Source organism: Chrysemys picta, chromosome 19 (genome assembly GCF_011386835.1).
Source record: "Chrysemys picta bellii isolate R12L10 chromosome 19, ASM1138683v2, whole genome shotgun sequence".
Lineage (NCBI taxonomy): Eukaryota > Metazoa > Chordata > Testudines > Emydidae > Chrysemys > Chrysemys picta.
This window is the reverse complement of record NC_088809.1, coordinates 12766293-12790066: the sequence shown is the minus strand read 5'-3', so window position 1 is coordinate 12790066 and position 23774 is coordinate 12766293. Positions and strand designations below refer to the sequence as shown.

Here is a 23774-nt window from a genome sequence, read left to right as displayed (position 1 = left end):
CAGCATTTATTATAAAACAAAACTGGTAATTGAGTAGGGGGGTAGATCTGTTGGGGTAGATTCCTTCCTTCACAAAATTGAGAGCGACGTTAATGGGTTGTTCTCGACAGGGTATGCCCAGCCTACCATGGGTACACCTAAAAGCTGTTGGGGAGCCAACATAGGGAGGACAGTCTGGGATTAGGGTCTGCCAGTTCAGACTGGTAGCACAGCATGGATCCCATCCCTCTCTGATATCAAGGGGGATCCCTTCTCCCCCATTGATATAAACAGGCAAGAGTGGTTGTCGCCTGGGGATCAAGCAGAGTCTGGTCGCACCACACGGCGGAGGGATTCGAACACGCAACCCCCCCACCTGGCGGTTCGCGGCTCTCGCCCCCACGCCACCCTGTGACCGCTTTCCGACCTGAGCGCGCCTGGCAGGTGCGCGCGCGCTACCCCCCTTCCTGGACGTGGCGCCTGGGAACGCCCTGACGCACCTCCGGCGGCGCTGCTCGGTGGCGTGCCGGCGTCGCGGAACGCCACGTCCAGGTTGGCCGAGCTGCTGAGCCAATGGGCTCCCGGCGCGCGTGCGCTGCTGTCCCCTTGCCGGGTCCGCGTCGGGGGCTGAGGCGGAGGGAGGGGGGAAGATGGCGGCGCCCGTCCTGCTGCGAGTGTCGGTGCCGCGCTGGGAGCGGGTGGCCCGCTACGTGGTGTGCGCGGCCGGCATCCTGCTCTCGCTCTACGCCTGCCACCTGGAGCGGGAGAAGGGCCTGGACCTCCACTACCGGGCCCTGTGTGACATCAGCGAGCGGGTCCGCTGCTCCGCCGCCATCGCCTCCCGGTGAGGGGGCAGTCGCCGGGGGCTGGGGCAGGCGCCAGAGACGGGGGCCGGGGCTGGGGAGGGAGCCGAGAGGAGGGGGCCGCCCGGGGAGGTGGGAAAGCCCGGCGGCGGGGGTCAGGAGTGGGAGGGACAGGAGGGAGGGGTGGGCTCGGGGGTGACAGGTAGTGAGGGGTGGGGGCGTTGGCTTCTGGGCGGTGGGTGGAGGAGGCAGGTGGGCGACGTGGAGAGTCTCGGTCTAACGCTGAGACTGGCGCTTCTCCAGCTGAGGGGTAATGGGATTGGGAAGGACCCCCCCCAAAACAAGCTCCTCTCCCCGGTGGGGCGGGTACCGGGGTGCGTTTCCTTTTCCCCAAGGGCAAAGGCGGGGGGGAGAAGGAGGCTCCATCACTGCCTCCCTCAGCCTCTCACGGAGGCCTGCAGGACTCGGAGATTTCATGGCTCGGGACGACTAGTGAAGGGGTGTCGTCAGTGTCTCCTCAAGGGTGGAGGATTCTGCCCTTAGGAGACGTGATTATTTCACTCTGCCAGATTGTGATCTTCATTTCAATTGCTTCTGGTGGATACAGCCTTGGGGAAATGATACTCGAGTCATTGGCTTGTGATAAATGAGGGGTGGATCCCGGGCTGCTAGAAAGCTGCTGTTGTCATTCATTGAGGGGATGAGGTAGGAATTGCTCTTCTGTGTCTTTTGTGGGGCACAAGAAGGGGTTGAGGATTAAGTACATGCAATTAGTGTTTTGTAATCCATGGTGATTAGGGTACCAGGCATTTTTTGGTAAACCGTGGTTCATCAAAATTAAATGGTGTAAATAATCAGTGTTGGAGGAAAATATTTAAGATATTGGATGTTTAAGTTGTTTAATTTTAACATAAACAGCTGAAGTGCTTTTTCAATAAGTGTTGTTTTACCCCATAGTGCAAAATGCTTAATGTTTAATGCTAAGGGTAAGACTTATTTGCTTCAGGACTGAAGACCCCATTCCAAATTTTCATTTTTCTTAATATTGTAGGATGAGCTTGTCGATTCAAATATCAGTAGTACAAGTAAATTGATAGCTGCTTTCTAGCAGCCTTCCACTTTTAAAGGTATTTTGGGAGATTAATAGACTATACATTTTATATGGTACTAGTCTGACTTCCATTGGCAAGCAGCTAGGTTATTTAATCATAAATGGTGCTGAGAATTTATGTATCCCTTATTTTTTTTTTACACTAATAGTGCTGTAACGTTGGCATTCACTGTTCAAACTATAACACACTTACAAATGTGGTAAAGTGCATGTAGTTTTCTAAATCTTTTTTTAAAGCAAATTAATAGGAATGACTTTTTGGCCTAAGAAACAAGAGGATTATCCAAAGACAGCATTTACTTGTTGATTAGAAATCTCTATATATTTTTTAACAAGTTGTAGAGCTGGAGGGATTTGGTCTTTGAACAAATGTATACTCTCCAAACAACTTCCTTATATTTTTGAAAAGTTTTGTTTTTTTATTGATGCTTTTGGGATAACATATCCATGATTATTAGTTCAAACACCTAAGGCTTAAATTCAGTGAGAATTGCAGAAATGTCTTTTTTTTCCTATTTAACTCAAATATTTAGCAGTCAAAATACTTATTTTAGGCAATTATCGTATTGTCAGATCAGGATTTAATCATAGGAAAAAGAATCCTGTAATAAATTAAAGAGCACATGGGATTTGCTCTCTAATTTAGTCTAACTATACAGTTAGTACTTACTCTTAAAACTAGTTTTACCATGATTGAAACCAATATTGCAATGTACTGTGTTGAGAAGTGTATGTACAAATCTCTGAAAGGCAGTTTGTTGGCTCTGGGTGGGGACTTCATTTTTGCTTTCCTGCTAGTCATCAGATTAATCTTTCAACCAAGAAAGGGCTTGAGAATTGGTCATGTCTCTGAGAAATAACTTAAAATCTTAGTCTTCTCTCTCTTTAGATTAAGATGGTCAAACAACTTGAGCAATTACATTAAACTGTCATTAGGCCACTTATGTTAAACTATTCAAGCATAATTAACAATATAATTGTTACTGAAGCTGTAACAAAAAATCAGAAGTCTGGTTCTGTGTGTTTTGACTGAGTGGGGCAATAGTCACAATAATCAATTTTTCCAACCTTTGGACCAGAAGTCAGTGGGAGTACAGTAGTCCAAAGTAACATTTTCAGGAATAGCCCATAGGTTTTTACACGACTTTCTTTAATTTCTGTATTCCAAATGGTGCATATGTATAAGGCCTCAAGTTTCAAGTAAGTAAATAATGAAGTACAGTCTTGTGATGAATTTTTACAAAGTATTTCAATATGCAGAAGTGCTCTAACTTTTTAAAGGAATTTTTAATTGCTAAGTGGTATTTGGGTAATTAGAGCACTTACTAATACTACTACAGCCTGAGTGTTGGGTTCCTGTGATGTGGTATTTGTGGGCTTTTATGTGTTTTCCATACAACTTTATAGACATTCTGAGAGCTTCAGAGCATGCAGTGATATCAAAGAAGTAGAAAAGTTTGATATGATTGAGTTAATTGTGCAAGGACCAAAGAAGTAACTCAGGACAGGTGGAGCGGTGATGCAAAGGGTGTCTGTGGAACAGGTGATATTGAGCATGCGAGTTCTCTTTAGTCAAACCATATTAGGAGAAGAATGCGCTTTCAGCAAATAATCTTTTCAAAACATAAGTGAGAGGATTATCTGTGGCATGGGAGCTGTGCATTTTTGTTGAAAGAATAGTCACTCTTAAACCATGGCCAAATGGAAATTTGTTTCTTTTTATACTGTTTCTTGCCTTTCACTGTATTTCAGTTAAATAGTTACTGATACCTCCAGCAATAGTACTGTTTCATTGGAACTTAAATTCCAGTCAAAATTGGTAGAGACAGTGAAGGCTCAAATTATGGTATTCCAGCAATTTCAAGTATGCTAGTAATTTTAGTGTTAACTTCTTATTCTGATCTGCTGTTTAAATTCACAAATCAACAGCAAATAGAGTAGTTAGTTGTCTGTCTTCAGCTGAAAGACCAGTCTTTAATTTGTTAGTGTTGTGCAACAGTTTTCTTCCTTGTGCTAGATTATTGTGACTGGAATTTGAATGGGATCTGTTGGTTTGTAGATGAATCTCCTGGGACACTATCTTTTCTTAAAAATATTCAGTTGATGTGTTTAGATTAAAAGTAAATGTGTAATTTAGTTTGTGAATTTATTTATTCTCCTTTGATCTGGTCAGTTTGGGGATTAATTTTCTGGTCTTCAGGGAAGATATTTTTTCATTAATAAACTGTTAGCAGTTCACAAGTCACTCATAAGCTGAATCAGGTATTGACTCAGCATTGAAAATGGAAATAATTCATGTAGGCTACTATTGATGGGGAGTGGCCTGGAAAACCATGTATCTGGAGACTAATTCATCATGAAGAATGAATCAGAGAAATCTAGCTCCTTGGCTTACATTTCACATATAAAAGTTTCTGTTGAGTTTATTTCAAGCTGGTATCAGGACACTCTAAAATGACAGTTTGCTCAACATTGCAAAACCACTTTCTTAAGAATATATTATTATACACATGAATATAAATTTTATTTTGCTATATATGGCAAACTATAAAAAGGGCCTAATTTTATAATTAACACACTTTATACTCAAATAAGGAAGTAGAATGCTTATATTTAACTGAAATTTACTTTGTGAGTTGCAAGTAACTTCTTAAAATTCAAAAAGCAACAGAGGGTCCTGTGGCACCTTTGAGACTAACAGAAGTACTGGGAGCATAAGCTTTCGTGGGTAAGAACCTCACTTCTTCAGATGCAAGTGAGGTTCTTACCCACGAAAGCTTATGCTCCCAGTACTTCTGTTAGTCTCAAAGGTGCCACAGGACCCTCTGTTGCTTTTTACAGATTCAGACTAACACGGCTACCCCTCTGATTCTTAAAATTCAGTATCCCATGGCAAATTATACTTTAATATGATTACAGAATACAAGAAATCTGTTAGCCTCTTAATATCTCTTGCATGCTGTGGAGTAACTTTTCTTTCTACCATTTTATCTTCCTTTTGGAGATGGAATGCTCTCCAACTATTTGTGTTGACACTTCAGTAACGTGGGAAGCCTTGGGAGACGTCCAAGTATAACTGAGTCCAGGAGGGAGTTCACAAACTACCAATGGGTAAAAAGCAAAAGTTAGCAAGAACATTGTAAACTCATGTTACTACAGCTGAGAAAAATGTTAGGAATCAAGGAAACATTCAAAATCTTCACTTGGCAATTACAGTAATGTTTTTAATAACTTAATTCTTTTATGTTTAAGAATAATTGTAAGTAGCTAGTACAATTTTAATTACAATGAAATCTGTTAATAGCAATCACAAAAGGAACTGATAGTCGAGCTGTTATTTACAGCAGGCTATCCCAGAGTAGCTTTAAAAAAAACCAGGAATGAAACATGCAAAGATGTCCATGCTACTTTACTGTTAAACAGTTTAAATTTAAATTTTAAATCCTCTCATCTAAAGGCTTGTGTGTTTTTTTTTTTTTTTCTACTTTGTCCTTTGCATACTGCAATGGACTATTTCAGGTCTTCAGATATGTTTCTGCTTCCTGGCTATCTTCCAGGTTGATCTTTAAATGTCTTATTGAGTGGAGCATGTCAGCGTATGACTATTAATGCATAGCCTCCTAACACAATGTGCATTAACATGTTGGTGGCAACTCTGAGACAGATTTCTGGTAGCTAGTGTGAGTGACCATTGGGGCAGGTTTAATTTTACATTTTGAACAATCTCTGCAGCCTTCACCAAGTGGCTGAATATGGATGGTTTGGAAATAGTCAATATTGATCTAGTTGGGCACATTAAGTTTATCAAGTAAGTCCTAGAATAAAGATAAGTCCAATAGCTTTTAAGAGTGGACATTGACTTGGGTGCGACTCTTTGAACAATCTACTTCAGGAACTCTATCTTCAAGGTATTTCAAAATGTGGAAGGACGTCAGCTATCAACCTTTCTAAGGTGACTATGCTGAAAAACATTTGGTGGCTGTATGTATATCTTATGCAAGAAATATATTTGGATAGTTGAATTTAAAAAGTCATTAATTTATAAACATGGTCTAGAAAACTTTGCTGTTTTCATGGATGAGCCTGTGCACTTCTCCAGTTGTCTGATGTGCAGTTGCTGAGCATTGCTGTGTAACCACTAATATTTTTCTTTGTACAATGGCATCTGTTCACCAGTTTATCAAATACAATTAACAAATAGTGATTAGGGCTTGTCCAAATATAAAAGTTGTACTTCTATTAATATCTGGCATAGTTAAAGTGGTACAAACCCCCTATTTTGGACATTGATACTGGTATTAATTAAAATGCTTATACCAGTATTGTTTGTTCCTGTACAGGAAGAGGAGAAAGATATACAGCCCAGTGTGATCGCGTCCATACTAGAACTTTTACCAGTATAACTACTTTGGTGGTGTGTTTTTTTTTTTTTTTAAATCACACCTCTAATCAAAATTGTTATACCGGTACAACTTTTAAGAGTAGACCAGGCCTTAGATATAATCAAGGTCAAGTTCACAAGAACCACCCCTAAACCGTATCTAAACCAATGGGACATAGATCAAAGCTTCTTTGACCTCACACCTAACCTGATGTTTATATTACAGGTTCCTATTCAGTTCTGTTGTGGGGCAGTTCCTGTAAACTTGATGTCTGTCAAGTTTGTTTGATTCCAAGTTAAGAACATTTTATAGCAGTTATCTTTCTCTTTAATGGTAAGTCCACTGACATCAGCACTTTTATATTGCTGTAGCTTCAAGAGAATATTCTAATATTTTTAACCCTGACTACTGCAACTATTGGTGACTGAGGTGTAAGAGTTAGCAACCATAATGGCAATCTGGGATAGAATGGCTAGACAGGGTATTTGGCTTTCTTTGGAACTGGCTTATCAAATAGTGTTAATTTTAAATTTTACTGGTGCTTTTGTTTAATATTATTCATTCTTCAGTAGTGAGGCACCAATACAGATTCCTTTTTGGTTTGTCTTTTGTGACTTCAACCACATTGAGTGCAAGCGAGTATTTTTGTTGGATGTTGCTGACTCAGTGCAGCAAAAAATAAAGTTTCAGTAGTAGATCTTTCTTGAAGGTCAGGAGTGTGTGGACATTCAACTGCAGTCATTCCTATAGTATTAAAGCTACCAAGGTAGCTATGTTGTATGAAAACACAGGTCCCTTGGTGTTGACCCTAAAATATCTTCCGAGGGGTTTAACTTGGCTTCTGTAGTTCACATAGAACAGAGCTTTCAGATTGTTGGGACATATCTACACTACAAACTTAAGTCAACCTATGTTAGGTCGACTTGCAGCTACCGCAGTAATTACTGCAGTGGGTCATGTCTACACTGCCCTTCTTTTGTCGGTGGTGCACGTCCTCACCAGGAGCACTCCCACCGGCTTAAGAGGGGTAGTTTGGGGGTCTGAGAGCCCAGGGAGCCTTGGTGCAGCTGGGCTCAGAGCGGGGAGCCCCTCATCTGAAGGTAACAGCCCTGTGAGTGACTTTCTTATCAGTATCACAGCTCCAGCATAGAGTTGTGAAATTAACAAGAATAACAGCCAATAGTGGATGTAAATAACCGGCAGTATCTACATGGACACAGTGTTGCCCTAACTACACTGACATAAGCCCTATTCCTCTTGTGAAAATAGAGTTATGTCGGTGTAGTAGGGCACTTACGTCAGCAGGAGCAAGGCGTATAGTATGTACACTGACGTAATTAGGTTGAGGTAAGCTGCCTTCTGTTGACCTAACTCTGTAGAACAGACCAGGTCTTGGTTTTGGGCAGTCCCAGAGCAAAAATACTAGGATACTTGAAAACTTTTGCAATTATATAGGGATTAATCAGTTTTGTTGTATGAAAGAAGTTGTTTTGAAAGCCACGAGTATAGTTACTTTCCAAATCTTATTTTCGGTGCAGAAACTTGCCATCTGCTATACCACATACTGTGCTATATCAAATAGTCTATTATTCCGTCAACCTAGCTACTGCCTCTTGGGGGAGGTGGATTAACTACAGCAACAGGAGAACCTCTCTGCTATAAAATTAGCATCTGCGTGTGAATCTGCTATAGATCTAAAAGCTGAAATATGTGAGATTGTAGCCTAGCTGCTGCTACTGTTGTTGTTATAATTATTTATTATTAGAACTGTCGATTAACTGCAGTTAACTCACACGATTAACTAAAATTAATTGCAATTAAAAAATTAATAGCTATTAATCACATTAATTGCACTGTTAAACAATAGAATACCATTGGAAATTTATTAAATATTTTTAGATGTTTTTCTACATTTTCAAATATGTATTCTGTGTTGTAATTGAAATCAATAAAGTGTACATTGCTCACTTTATATTATTTTTGATTACAAATATTTGCATTGTAAAAATGATAAACAAAAGAAACAGTATTTTGTCAATTCACCTTATACAAGTACTGTAGTGCAATCTCTTTATCATGAAAGCATAACTTACAAATGTGGATTTTTTTTGTTACATAATTGCACTCCAAAAAAAAAAAGCAAAACTTTAGAGCCTACAAGTCCACTTAGTCCTACTTCTCGTTCAGCCAATCGCTCAGACAGACAAGTTTGTTTACATTTGCTGGAGATAATGCTGCCCACTTCTTGTTCACAGTGCCACCAGAAAGTGAGAACAGGGGTTCGCATGACATTTTTGTAGCCGGCATTGTAAGGTATTTACGTGCCAGATATGTTAAACATTCGGATTCCCCTTTATGCTTCAGCCACCATTCCAGCGGACATGTTTCCATGCTGATGACACTTGTTAAAAAAACAATGTGTTAATAAAATTTTTGACTGAACTATTTGGGGGAGAATTCTATGTCTTCGGCTCTATTTTACCCGTATTCTGCCATATATTTCATGTTATAGCAATCTCGGATGATGACTCAGGACATGTCGTTCATTTTAAGAACACTTTCACTGCAGATTTGACAAAATGCAAAGAAGGTACCAATGTGAGATTTCTAAAGATAGATTCAGCACTCGACCCAAGGTTTAAGAATATGAAGTGCTGTCCAAAATCTGAGAGGGACGGGGTGTGGAGCATGCTTTCAGAAGTCTTAAAAGAGCAACACTCCGATGCGGAAACTACAGAACCTGAGCCACCAAATAAGAAAATCAACCTTCTGCTGTTGGCATCTGACTCAGATGATGAAAATGAACATGTGTTGGTCTGTACTGCTTAGGATTGTTATCGAGCAGCACCTGTCGTCGTCATCATGGACGCATGACCTCTGGAATGGTGGTTGAAGCATGAAGGGACATATGACTCTTTAGTGTATCTGGACATAAATATTTTGTGACACCGGCTACAACAGTGCCATAAGAACGCCTGTTCTCACTTTCAGGTGACATTGTGAACAAGAAGCAGGCAGCATTATTTCCTGCAAATGTAAACAAACTGAGTGATTGGCTGAACAAGAAGTAGGACTGAGTGGACTTACAGGCTCTACAGTTTTACATTTTTATTTTTGAATGCAATTTTTTTTGTACATAAATCTACATTTGTACGTTCAAGTTTCATGATAAAGAGATTGCATTACAGTACTTGTAAAATACTATTTCTTTGGTTTTTTTCAGTGCAAATATGTGTAATCAAAAATAAATATAAAGTGAGCACTGTACACTTTGTATTCTGTTATAATTGAAATCAATATATTTGAAAATGTAGAAAACATCCAAAAATATTTAAATAAATGGTATTCTATTATTTAACATCACGATTAATCGATTAATTTTTTATTTATTTCTTATGTGAAGTGTAAAAGGTGTATATAGAATAAAATGTTCTTAAGTATACTAATATTTAAAATCAATCATGAAGGTAAACGTATTAAATGTATTTTTGAGCACCGTTGGCAAGGTTACAAATTGGAACTTTGAATCTATTCCTTGTTGGTTGTTGAAGAGGTTCAGTTAAGACTGGCAGAGTGACCCAAGTGACCTTATAGCTATGAACTAGGCTTAATCCAAAATCTCCATCGGAGTTGTGCAAAAGCTGCAACCAAGGTTCTTACCCTTGCTACACATTAACACACTTTCTAGGTCCTTTAATCAAAAGCTGATGTAAAGATCAAAGGCGCAGCCCATGAGTTCAGGCCAGCTTTATTGACCTTATTAGAACTTGCATTTCAAATTGAATCTGGGTGTATAGTCTTCTGGAGAGCCATTTGATTCCTGGCCATCAATTTTCAGGGTTTTAATTTTTTTTGGTTTGTTTTTATTGTGCTCAGCAAGCTTGGAATTACCTTCATTTTCATTTTGAGACACTGATAGCTCTTGCCAGCTCCTAAACCAGTATTAAACATGTAAGCTCTTTGTTTAGTTACTTGTAAAGTATCTTGAGATGCATAATAGCAAAGATGCTACTTGGAGTCATTTTAGCTGCCTTTGCTAAGTTATAATGGAGCAGCCAGTTCAAGTGCACTCTTTTGGGTCTATTCTTGAACATTAGTGAAATTCATAGCTGATCAGAGCTAATGATGAACAGTTTCTAAAGTTTTCATTGATCATTTATCATGGATGGACAGAATGACACATCAGTGCCATGGTGTAACAAGTGTCAAATAGAAGTAATTGCATATATTTATTAAAACATTAAGAATTGGTTGCTTCTGAGCCTTTTTAAATGCCACAAGTCAAAATAGGCAACATCTAAAGGGGTTGTCAACAGCCCACTATTTCAGAAGGGGCATAGTGTGAATAGCATTGTGTGCAGTATTCACAGTTTTAGTGATTCTGGTAAAGCTAGATAAACTATTCTAAATTTGTCACGTTCTTTACTGTGAGATCTTTTTTTACATAAATGTTTAAGAACCCTTTGAAGTTATAAAGTTGTTTAAAACATTAGGGGTATTAGTTGCAAACAACTTAAGTAGAGCTGACAAGCTGTGATAACTTGAATGAGGAAAATTTTAAAATGGTATTTTGAAGTTAGCTTTGAAGCATGCAGCAAAATCTTTCCTAAAGGAAGCTTCTTCTAAAAACTGTCTTAAAATTCATGCAAATTGCCTCTCCTCTAACTGAGTGAAACTTGCTTGTGGCATAAGTACCACATGCCAAGTATAGTTTTTGTGTAACACCAAATCATGCAGTACTTTCATTTGCATTACTTTCGCAACTGAACACTTATCTGATCCAGCAGTGACAAATCAATAAAGGGAAGGAATTGGTGATCTTGAGTGGTACATTTTTTTTGTCTGGTTTTTTTTTGTTGAGTTTATTGCATCAGCCAGTCCTTTATTAACTATTGTGTTTAATTGAATTTCCTTTTTTTTTATTGTGAACTTTGCCATAACCTAAATAGGGAGTTTATAGCAGTGTATTAAACAGTAGCATTTTATAAGCTGAAAATCATTGGCCCTGAAGAACTTTTGAGCAGTAAAGCCAACAGCCAAACTAGTACTGTTCAATAAAGTAAAACTGGAATTATACTTCAAAAAAATTCCTTAATCCAAAGCAATAGAGCCAATAAAATGTGTGGCACTGATTGCATGGGTACTGGTAATCGCTTCCCGGTAATCTTTGAGCTGTGGTCAAGTGAAAAATTCTCCAGTTACTACCATTGAGTAGGGCACCCAGTTTCTGTAGTCTGTCAAAGCCAAGTCTGTTGAATCTCTCAGACAAGTTGATAACAAATAGTTTGCTGCAACTACAAAGAAGCAATCTCTTCCAAAAACCTTCACTGGCTACGGAATGGAAACTAGAAAGATTACTACAGAAATTGAACTTTCATGTAAACCATGTTGGAATTTCCAAAGATACTGAAAATAAAATTAAATTGCATAGGGAAGGACTCAGATGCATCATCCCCAAGACTATTAAGATCTCCGATTTTGTAAAAGCTTCATTAGCAAAGCCAAAATCTGCTCCTCCCACGTAAATAAACTCCAAAAGATCTTAGAGCATGCAATATTTCACTATGATTCAAATCTATGGAGGATTACACAGGTGGTGGATGTGGTCTAATCTGGGAAAAGGTTATGGGAAAAGCTTGGCATAAACCTAAACAAACAGCAACGCTGCATTTGGTACAGTGGCCTTCTTGGGCCAATGCAGAAGAACAGCTCCACAAATCCCGGAACTGTTAAGTCCTATTATCAAAAGTTTTAATAATAATAATAGCTGTGAGATGGAAATCTGCCCATATGCCCATTCTTAATATGGATGGAAAAACTGACCCAATATCAAATCCATGGATTACTATGCCGTTTGGAGCCTATTTATTAAAGAACCTATTTTTCTTACATAAAAAAGAAGCTAGCCAGAAAATCATCTGCACCAGAATAACAAAATACAAAAGTCAAAGAACATGTGATTTTCAAATTAACCACATGTTAATCTGTTAACATAGGAATTGCCATACTCTAACAAACTTGTGGTCCATCTAGTCTAGTAACCTGTCTCTGATATTGGCCAGACCAGATGCTTCAAAGGAAGGTGTAAGAATGCAGGCAGCTGTGGGATAATCTGTGCCCCATGAAAATATAATTCGACTCCCTAATCATATGATTTAAATTCTGAAGCCTGCACTTTATACCTACTCCTTTTGCAAGTAGCACTTCAGATTACTATCACTGAAAGATTAGACTTGAAGTCTTGATTTTTCCAGACTGAAGTACAAATATACCAATGCCGCCATTGTTTCACATTTAAAAACAATTGTGAATCTTCTAAATCACAAATACTTTTTACGCAAATTGAGCCTTCTGTCCCTTCAGGTTGCAATAAAAATTGTTCTAGCTCTGTTAGTACTCTTTGAGTGAATGCTTGCTATCTGCTTGAATCTACAAAGAGCATTCAATGAGGTGAAGCACTGTTTTAATGCAGGCTGAAGTCTTTGTTACCAAGAGACTAGATGGCATGAAACTGTGTAACTGTCAGCTAAGAGTCAGTTAATTTAGTTATTTATAGGGCTGTCAAGCAATTAAAAAAATTAGTTGCGATTAATTGCGCGATTAAAATAAAGGTATTCTATTTAAATATTTAAATATTTTTGGATGTTTTCTATGTTTTCAAATATACTGATTTCAATTACAACACAGAATACAAAAAGCAACAGAGGGTCCTGTGGAACCTTTAAGACTAACAGAAGTATTGGGAGCATAAGCTTTCGTGGGTAAGAACCTCACTTCTTCAGAATTCAAAGTGTACTTTGTTCACAAGTCCTGTAAGATCAGGGCTAAGAAACCCAAATCTGGTTCTGGTTCTGAGACTGGTAGCCTTGTAATTTGCACGCTATTTATCACAAATATTTACTTCAGTTTAAATTATGATCACCTGAGAAAGAAAAGTTTAGTGTTGAGGAGGGACATTACCATGAACTCTAGAGGTGGCACTTGTGAGAAGTAGTGCATCAGAAGCACTAGAGCTCCACCCAGGAGTTTTATAAAGAAATTAAATGCTGCCAAATCACTAACAGATTAAATATCAGCAATAATAAATTGACTGTTAGTAATGCACTTTGCCATTTTAGACAGAGACTGAAAGGAACAAGTACAAGAGAATTTCACATCTTTTCACTCCTTACACAGATTTATGACGTGAAACTGTATGCAATGATGAGGCGAGTGTGGTAACAATGGGAATCTGCTGCAGGATTTCCAGTCTTTGAACTGTCACACTTAATTTTGTAGTGTAAACATATCCTAAGTCAACTTAAGTTGACGTACAGCCACCGCAGTAATTTAAAGGGGTGTTTCATGTCCACCCTATGCTCCTTCTGTGCATTTTCACCAAGGCCACGTCTACGCTACCTGCCGGATCGGCGGGTAGTAATTGATCTATCGGGGATCGATTTATCACATCTCGTCTAGATGTGATAAATTGATCCCCAAATCGATGCCCGTACTCCACCTTGGCAGGAGTAGTAAGTGGAGTCGATGGGGGAGCCGCAGCAGTCAACTTGCCGCTGTGAGGACGGCCAGGTAAGTCGAACTAAGATACTTCGACTTCAGCCAGTGTAGACCAGCCCCAAGAGTGCTTCCACTGACTTAACCCCCACCCAAGGCCTGACAGCTGGAGGCCTCCTCACCCTGGGGCTGACAGCCAACAGGCGATGTAAGTAATGTAGTGTCTATCCTAAAAACATCAACCTAAGTGCCACTTCTCTCGTGGAGGTGGAGTTTAGTTGATGTAGTGGCCGATTTACATCTGTGGGAGCTACATTTTAGTGTAGACGCTTACACAGGTCTACGTAAACTAGCTTACGTTGACCTAACTCTGTAGTATAGACCTGGCCTTACACAAATTAATAAAGTTAAACCTGTGCATAAGTGTTTGCAGGATTGAGGTCAAAGTAGGTAAGAGCATAATACCTAGGATTGAAAGTCCACTAGCAACAGGAAGCTTTTCACCAGTGAATAGGGTCATAAACTTCCATTTTTGCCTAGTGTAAGATTTAATTTAAAAAAATCCAACTCTTTTGCTCACACTTGGCTTACTGAGGAAACCGGGCATTTTGCTATTTTTAACACTGGAAGAACAAATTGTTTAAGCACTATGGGTTTTAATATTTATACTTGAATTTCATTTCTCATGCATTCATTGTGAGGTTTAGGAGAACATGGATTCATGTAGCATTTCCAAGGAACACACTCATATTGGGGAACAAATTAGTGTGGTTTTACTACGGTTGACTATCTAGTCATACTCTATCTAGGAACTGGCGTTAGGAACTGGTGTGTAATTCTCTGTACAGTTTTTGGGGGAGATGGATGAGGCAGTTGGTGGGCATAGTAGTTAAACCAATAAGCCCACTTTTCCAAAGTGGCTGATTTGCTTTAACTATATCTGATCTGAGGATGTTTTGAAAATGCTCATAGAAGCTTACCTGATTTGCAAGTGTTTTGGCGATGAAAAGCACTAAATCATCCTCGTTGGGGCTGTTAAAGTGTGGGAAACTTTGGCTTGATAGTTGGAGAAAATGCAGGTGACCTCTAACTTATGAATAGTAATAGCAGTCTAATGTTCTGTAATTTAACATTGCTTCAGTATTCAAGTTACCATATATACTTGTTCATAAGCTGAATTTTTTTTAGTAAAAAAGGAAGCACAGCGAAGGGGGTTGGCTTATGAACGGGTATAGAGAGGGAGAGGTGGGACACAGCCCCTCCCCGCAACAGGGGGAGCCAGGAGAGGCAGCACAGCCAGAAGGGAAGAGGTGGGGCCAGTCTCTCCGTTTCTGGCCACGCTGCTCTCCCCCAGCCTCCAAAGCAGCTGTAGCTCTGGGGCTGGCAGGCTGCAGCTGTGCCACTCGGCCCTGCTCGCCGGAGCACGCTGTGGCCATGCCGCCCGGCCCAGCCCTCTGGAACATGCTGCGGCCGCGCCATCTGGTCTGGCCTGCCAGAGCAGGCTGCGCCCGCGCTGCCCAGCCCGCTGGAGCAGCTCCAGCCAGGCCAGAGACATCCTCCCCAGATAAGGTGGGAAGAGATGGGATGGGGAGAATGTGGGGGTCCTGGGCTAGGGGTGGGCTCATGTGGGCTGACCCCCAGCTTCTCTCCCCCCCCAAATATTTCCCCACCAATTGCTGTCCCGGCCCGTCAGGGTAAGCAGCTGGCACACTTTGTTTACTTAGGTTTACCTCCGTGCCTGCAGATGCTCGAGGTAAACAAACCATCTCGGCCCGCCAGTGGCTTATCCTCATGTCCTGGGAGCCAAAGTTTGCTGACCTCTGAATTATAGGGTCGGCTTATGAATGGGTCATAAAAATTTTCCATTTTTACTTATCCATCTTGGGGGGGTCGGCTTATAAACGAACCGGCTTATGATTGAGTATATATGGCACCTTTCTTATCTCCTCTTTCAGTTGTCACTTTAAAAAAAATTATCCTTATTTTGCTCTGTCCACTAATATTTCTTGAAGTGTTCAGCCTTAGAAGGAACCATCCGTTCCTAGCACAAATACACAATTGTTGATTTAAAAATTCCTTCTTTCTGTATTTGCTATTTTGTACTATTACTCCTATAACTTTATTATTTATAAAATTGAAGCCTGCCCAGTTGCGATGCTACATCAGAATCACATTCTGTATAATATTGTGGAGAGAGATTCTGCTAAATCCTGACTTACCATTATAGCTTATATGCATTGGCAAGATTTTCAAACTGATAACTTCTAGAGAAATAAATGACTTGTTACAATGTGTCTTGCACTTTTTGTGGCTATATTGGTACTGAATGTACAAAATCCCAATTTTAGCATGGATGCATGGGATAGTGTTGTATCCAGTGCACCCTCACTGTGACAAAGTATTTGTTTTTTAAAGCGAAGTTTGAGCTACCTATAGGAAATGCGCTAGTTATACCAGAACATCCTCCTATGGTGCTAAAATGAAATTTGGGTTAGAAAGAAGCAGATCTCAAGTCTGGGATTATTGGTGTTTATTATCTTACAGATGGGGTCGAGGATTTGGTCTGTTGGGTTCCATCTTTGGAAAGGACAGTGCAATAAATCAGCCAAACAGTGTCTTTGGACTTGTATTTTATATTCTACAAATGTTACTTGGTAAGTATTTAATTCTGTTTATGGTCTAAAGTATATAACAACATAGATGTTAATAAAACAGGACATTGATATAAACATTGCTAAGCCTGGATGAAACAAACCATGATAAATTGCACTGGTGCAAATCACAATTTACACCAGTCTAGCTGTCCAGCCACAGTGGTAGCTCTAAAACTCCTCTAATAACTTAGTTACTTTGTTTGCTTTTAGTCTTCTATATCATTAATATGAGCACTGGCACAAAGACTGCATGTGGCAAGCAGGCAAACAAGTGATATAAGATGTGTGACTAGTAACAGATGCAAACCCATCTCTGCCTGGCCCCTGTAATCTGATATAAAACCAATGAAAATGTTCATAGATCTAACCCAGTGGTTCCCAAACTGGGGTTTGCGAACCCCTGGGTGTTCGCAGAACGTTACAGGGGGTTCGCCAGAAAAATTTCACTAATGGCAGACAGAGGACCATGGGAATTAGAGACAGCAGGTGGGACCTGGTTGCAGGGCAGACACCCCGAGCCCCAGGGAGAGCGGGGCCGGGCAGTTGGGGCTGGCAGCCCAAGCCCTGCCCTTGTCAGCGGGGGAGCCCGAACCCGAGCCCCAGGAAGAGCGGGGCGGGCAGTTGGGTCATCCATCACACTGAGGAAATTTAAACTTAAATCCCTGAAAATATTCATTTTTAGGAGGGGGTTCACGAGATTTCACAATTTAGTGAAAGGGGTTCGCGGGCTGTTAAAGTTTAGGAACCACTGATCTAACCTGATCAACCTGTAACTTTCCCATAATTCAGGAACATGAAAGATGATGAAAATACCACTCTCACTGCTGATCAAAAAAGAACTGTAATACCGAACCTAGAAACTCTGCTCCAAATTGTGATTTGCAACCAGCGTGGACTCATGGTATTTTAAACAGACCTGTATGAATACAAACTCGCTGAATAGAAATAGTTAAAATGTTAGTTCTTTTTTTGCTTCAACTATGGAATGAGGGCATTAAAGTAGCAATAATAACTTTGTCTTTTGTTGCAGGTATGACAGCAAGTGCAGTAGCAGCTCTAATCCTCATGACATCCTCCATAGTGTCAGTAGTAGGGTCATTGTACCTGGCATACATTCTGTACTTTGTGCTGAAGGAATTTTGCATTATATGCGTCATCACATATTTGCTGAACTTCATTCTCTTTATCATCAACTACAAACGACTAGTTTACTTGAATGAGGCCTGGAAACGGCAACTCCAACCCAAACAGGAATAACACATGTTTGAACTTTTGACTGATAGTCTGAAGATCTGACTTCCATTTAAGTTTATTTTGCAGTAATTTTTTATTTTTCATATCAGACACTTTTCCCAAGAATCATAACTGATATTTTTAATAACTGTAAATTGGAAGGGGCCCTAGATAATTTCTGTGCTAATCTTCAATTTAAATATGGCTACAAAAGAGAAAGCTCTAATACAATCAAAGACAAGCTTTAACTTTACTTTGAAGAAATTTCTTAGCCACACAAAATCTAGACTCCTCGCAACTTGTAAAGTGGGTAACGCTAGAAAATATCCTGTGTATAAATTCAACTTCAGATATGATGAGATGTGATCATGACATTTAAATATCCTAGAATAGAGGTACCATATTTAATGTTGCCATGTTTACAGTATGTGTATTACATTTTTAGCAGATGGACTTAAACATGTAGATTTGACTAAAATATGATACTGTAAATAACTAGAAATATTGGATCCATTCCTGCAAAACTCTCACTGTACAGTCAATTTTGTTAGTGTAGCAACTTTAAGAATGTTCAGCTTATAGCTGATTGATTGAAATAATGGAAGGAATGAGCCCATATAGTGTCTTGTGAGGAGCACTAGTAGTAGTGAGTGCAGCAACATAAGTGATGGTTACCTTTGCTCCATCTTTTTTCCCTATTAGTGAAAATGGAATTAAAGCTAAAACTTCAGGTACATCCAGTAATGAAATTGGGATTTAATATCCGTACAAAATGAAGACTGTTTAATATGGCCTGCAAAAAGCCACCATTGGGAAATTAATACGCAGGCGGGGGTATTCTGAAACTAGAGAAATCTCTTTTATATAAGACATTTGAGTATCACTTCTTGGAATGGCTTAATTTTCATGCAGATCTGTTTTTCATTTTAAACTGGTGTCAGACAGCCCAATACAGTGTTACCAACAACAATCTGACATTACATTGAAGGCTGCAAAATAGAATTGTAATTTACAGTGGGTACCAGAGACTTACTGGGCTAGCTGAGTAATGCACTGACTAAACAGAAATTTCACTGATCTTTTTCAGGATCTTTGATTTGTGTTATATTTAGAAATGAACTTTAGAACTGACACGTATTGGCCTTTCAAGGGGCCTTATCTGTTTGAATGGGATAAGTAGGTACATGTGCTCTTGAAAATGAAACACTAGTGCTATCATTGCTCTTTCTAATAACTATTTTTAAAAAGTAAACAAAATCGTAAACAGTGTTTCTACACTCAATATCCTGAAGTAGAATGTTGAAAGTGCCTTCTGTCTTAAATTCTTAAACCAAATATTGTGTGTGTTGAACTTGGCAGGCAGAAGTGTCCTTGCTCTTTAACAAATAAACTTGCAGTATGTAGAAAAGTATTCTATGGTCCATTTTAGTCCTTAGAATGAGAAGTGGTAGCAATATTATTGGTTCCTTAAGACAATGTGTTAAACAGACATGTAGGGCTGATAATCTGATACTTCATTTACCCTCAAACAAGTTAATACTGTATTCTCTGAAACTCGATGAATCCAAAATACATTGATTCAACAGTTTCCAATAGCTGGTGCCATGCTTTTTCTGCCCTCATGTCAGCTATATTGAACTAGATCTTTTAAATAATACATCTTCAGATTTAGAAGCAAGGTTAGTTGATTCTACTAAATGTGAGTCTACTTAAGGGACACTATTCTTACGTGTTGTACTGTAAAATGAATTAAAAACACTAAAGTGTTGAAAATAAACTTAACTATGAAAGTATGATGTATAATAGCGATGATAGATATTTAGGATGAATTCACAACAGTATTTAAATTTACTGTTGAGGTAAATTTCTGGTTCTTACCCTGGATGTAGGTGGAGATTGATTTATGGATGGAGTTCTATGGTATGAGTAACATCTGTTACATGTTACACTAAACAACTTGTCTCTTTTGTCTAACAACTCTAGACAGTGTATTCATTAAATACATTTTGTATTGACTGGAGTAGAGCTAAAGCTTGTCTTGATGTTTAGTTCTCTCTCAAATGCCTTGAACTTTGACATGAGCAACTTTAAACTGGGTACCTCAAAGCTTTACCCTCCCCTGGCTCAAGGTTTGGGGAAATACCACTGTTGAATCTGTTGTATGGATTTATTTTGATACATTCATGTGATCTGCTACACTAAGGCATCTCTTCAATGAAAGAAAAGGTGAACATGTGCTGCTTGAAATGATTAGCCACAATGCTAATATCTGAGAATAAGCAGCAGTGGAGACAAGTATAATAAGTATTATTTGGTCTAATTAATGAGCTAATGCATAAAAGCCCTCAAACCAAAAACCATCCCCTGAAAATATAGGTGTTGACGATCTTCACTGTGTCCCTGTGCTTAACTGTGTGGGCATAGTCTGTAACTTCAAAATTTGTTCAGCAGAATCATCCAGGGCCAGATTTGCAAAAGGCACCCGCCTGCAGCCCCCGTTTGTGTGTATATCAGGCTTGGCCCCCATAAGAGTTTGCCACGGTGCTGTGTGCGCACACTTGCAAATCTGACCCTTAATTTTAAATCTTTTTCTGGTGTGCTTTTCTAGTGTTTACTTTATAATTCATCCTAACATGGAAATAACACTTGCTAGAAATGACCCCTTCCTCCTCTTGTGTTTCTCTTTTGTGTCAGAGAAAATGCAATTTGTGTGAATAAAGGGCAAAACAATTAGATTCTTGGTAGAAACAGCCCATTCTTGACCTCTCTTCTTTACTGCTGCCAATGAGAGACAGCATTTTTCTTCCAGTAAAACAGCTCAGGTCATAATTAGTAATGTGCCAGGTATCGGGCTAGTACTTACTCCCTCCTCCCCACCCCCCTACCAGAGTAAATGTCATGCCAAATGTACTGAAATCTGCTAATTTGAGCGTTTTCAAATTAAAGGTAACTTCTGGTAAACTTTCATGGAAAGATTGGGGTACAAGAATAAGGCAAAATGCTAGCAAATAATATCCAGACTTAAAAAACAAACAAACTGTCTCCATCCCAACTGTGACTTCAGCACTCATAAAATTTTGTGCTTTCTTCAAAACACAAAAATTCTTCAAAATTTGGACTTCTACCCTTTCAGGCTTTGGAGGGTGATAAGAGGAGAGGGAAAGGAATCCAATCCCAAGACTTGCTTAGAAAGCAAACATTCCTGAAAAGGCTTCTTACTGTAAGATATTTGCTACAAGAAGGCCAATGAAACATTTCCTACTACTTTAAGTATCAGAGGTGAGAACAAATCTCTCCATTTAGAAGAGAGAAATGTCTGTATGCTGTAGTACTTGTCTTCTACTGTACTAAGTCTCTAATAGGTCTTGATTGGTCAAAACAGTTGGTTAGGTGCTTCAGGAGGCAAGCGTGGCTCCTAATTTGTTTGAACTAAACTTAAATAAACAATCTGATAAAACTTGACTTTGGTTCAGCCAACATTGTTTAAACATGATCTAGACAAAACTAGTCCAAAAAAAGTGAAGTATTCTGTTACCGTAAAACTGTATTAAGCATGGCCTAAATATTAGGTGTGTGTTCTGTATAGTATGTTCCATCTAATATTTATTACTAGTGCTTTAAACTCCAGAGTAAACATCCATTTAAAGTGGAGTCATTGGGCAGATGTTCCTTTTATCAGTATAGGTTGAGATACTCTATATCAGAGGTTTAGAATACAATTTTGCTAACAGGTAAAGAAAACCAATGTAAATATATAAGAATGTTTATTTGTTGCACAACTTTTTTTGGTATAAAAAAATAAATATAGAAATGACCTGTGGACGTCTTGCTGCAATCATTCTTCTACTGCAGTAGTGCAGTTCAAACAAAGAGCTTGAATGAACCCAATCAGAGGCCTTTTTGGACTCAGTCTGAGCCTTAGAAACTGTTTTTAAAGCCAGTACTGTAATCTTGTTTGTAGAAATGTACTCAGTTGTGATTTCTTTTTTCAAAAGAAGATGTATGTTAACAGTAGAAAGTTGAAGCATTGAGTCCCCAGAGATACTAGTGCAGAAAATTCCTGTAGCTTCATGTATTGCTGAATGTTGTGTGCACATGGGTACGTAAAGGTTGAGCACCATTGACTTGAGGATTTACTGTTTACAGTTCTTCAAGCAACATGCAGACATGTTCCGAAGTATGTTACTTTAATCACTTTTGTTAGGCCTAAAGATCTGCTTTAACTCCACTCTGACAATGTCTCAGTATTCTAAACCTGCAATATGTGTTCCCGTTTTTTGTTTAAATTTGAAACGAGCTGTGGAGAACTTGAGCAGGAAATGACTCTCCTTGATGTGCGTCCTTACCATACAAATGAATGTTGAACCCTTACCATCTGTCTTGTTGGAGTGAACAAAGTGTAGCTTTTTCTACTGAAATTGCAAGTCCTGTGCATATTGTAGGGATCTAAGTCCTAGTTTGTAATGCATTAACCATGTCAAATCTGTCTCTGTATCTTGATGTGGCAGCTGTTGGTATGTCATTCTGTCAGTGTTGAAATGGGGAAAGAAAATTAAAGTTTAGAAATTAAGAAGTTTTTAAATGACTTTCAAACACTGGTAATTGGATTAATATGGTATTCAGTAAGGTACTGGATAACATTTGAGTGACTGCTTTTTAACATGGATAAACTTTTTTCTATTCTGAGTTTTAGTTAATTAGGAAATCTGTAAAATGTAAGTAAGTATGCAATGTAAACATGACGTACTCGTAGTCTGGGTTTTCTTTTGGAAACTAAAAGAAAATTGCTCTGAGTTCTGTAGTGAGTGTACCTTTCCATTTTTACTGCTGCATGTGCCAGTTAGAATTGCCCTTGGGTTCTAATGTGTTGCTTCAAGAGTTAAGAACACTATGCTACCATCTAATAAATAGTGGCAACTATTTCCTTTTCTTTATATATGGGCAGAAATGTAAGTCAGTTAGGTCAGGCGATGAGAAGGAGACATTGCATAAAGGAGAACTATAAGTGATGGTATGCTTAATCATTCTGATCCGGTGATGGTGTGCAGAAATGGGGACACCCACACAGTTTAATACACATCAGTTACTGTCCAAAATCTAGTAAGCAACCACTGTTCAACATGGATCTGGCAAAGGTGATGCTGCTGTAGCGCTAGACTTAGTCTTTGTGTAAGAAGTTTTTATAACTACCTCCACTATACTAGCTTCACTGAGACTGGATTGCAGCCAATAAGGTAAGGCCGGTACCCTGAATTTGTTATAAGATAGATGAATCTGCATATCTAACTTCAACAAATCTGTGTACCCCAAAAATATTGAGGGTGCTACAGTATCTATATTTCAACCCAGTGTTAAGTGATAGTGCTCAGGTCAGACTTGGACAAAGTTAACCTATCTACTGAGAATAGTACCATGGTTTGACCTCCAAATGTGAATTAAGCTCCTCCAAGCTGAAAGTCAGGGCTGGATCTCATCCTTGTAGTCCTAGTAGAGAAGTTCATACTTAAAAGAACTGGAGCTGCTATAGGTATATCTATTTATGACTGACTGGAGTGGTAGGGTAGAAGCTACTGTGGTACACTGAAATGACCTATTGTTGTATAGATTTCATACTAACTAGAATTAGCTGTGTACACTTAGAGTAGAGCAGTCCTAATCAATTACAGTACATATTGAGACACCAGAGGATAGAGGGGAAACAGTGATTCCTTCAGAACATAGCTAAGTGGAACCCTATTTTCAGGGATAGGGTATGAAAACACTACAGCAGGGGTCGGCAATGTTTGGCACGCGGCTCGCCAGGCTAAGCACCCTAGCGGGCCGGGCCAGTTTATTTACCTGCTGATGCGGCAGGTTCAGCCGATTGTGGCCCCCACTCGCTGCGGTTCGCTGTCCTGGGCCAATGGGGGCGGCGGGAAGCGGCGTGGGCAAGGGATGTGCTGGCCGCGGCTTCTCGCTGCCCCCATTGGCCCGGGACGGCGAACTGCGGCCAGCCAAACCTGCCGCATCAGCAGGTAAATAAACTGGCCCGGCCCGCTAGGGTGCTTACCCTGGCGAGCCGCGTGCCAAACGTTGCCGACCCCTGCACTACAGTGTTAGAAATCGGGAGCGCTAATGC

General features: G+C 39.5%; 2 protein-coding genes across 3 annotated transcripts in view; one reads left to right on the top strand and one right to left on the bottom strand.

The window, feature by feature from the left end:
• Positions 1 to 510: 510 nt before the first annotated feature.
• VKORC1L1 (vitamin K epoxide reductase complex subunit 1 like 1) lies at positions 511 to 22226 on the top strand. Of its 2 annotated transcripts, XM_042857804.2 has the most exons (4): positions 10321 to 10490; positions 12963 to 13036; positions 16314 to 16423; positions 17454 to 22226. In XM_042857804.2, the coding sequence occupies exons 1-4, from the start codon at positions 10437 to 10439 to the stop codon at positions 17678 to 17680; spliced, it is 465 nt and encodes a 154-aa protein (XP_042713738.1). In that variant the 5' UTR covers positions 10321 to 10436; the 3' UTR covers positions 17681 to 22226. The 2 variants fall into 2 exon arrangements, with proteins under 2 accessions (XP_005283481.1, XP_042713738.1); XM_005283424.4 differs by lacking the exons at positions 10321 to 10490; positions 12963 to 13036 and adding an exon at positions 511 to 823.
• GUSB (glucuronidase beta) overlaps positions 21404 to 23774 on the bottom strand; it is a 24466-nt gene continuing 22095 nt past the window's right edge. The window contains exon 13 of the mRNA XM_042857800.2: positions 21404 to 22180. Coding sequence (XP_042713734.2) covers positions 22176 to 22180 — 5 coding nt within the window. The 3' untranslated portion in view covers positions 21404 to 22175. The remainder of the gene's footprint in view (positions 22181 to 23774) is intronic.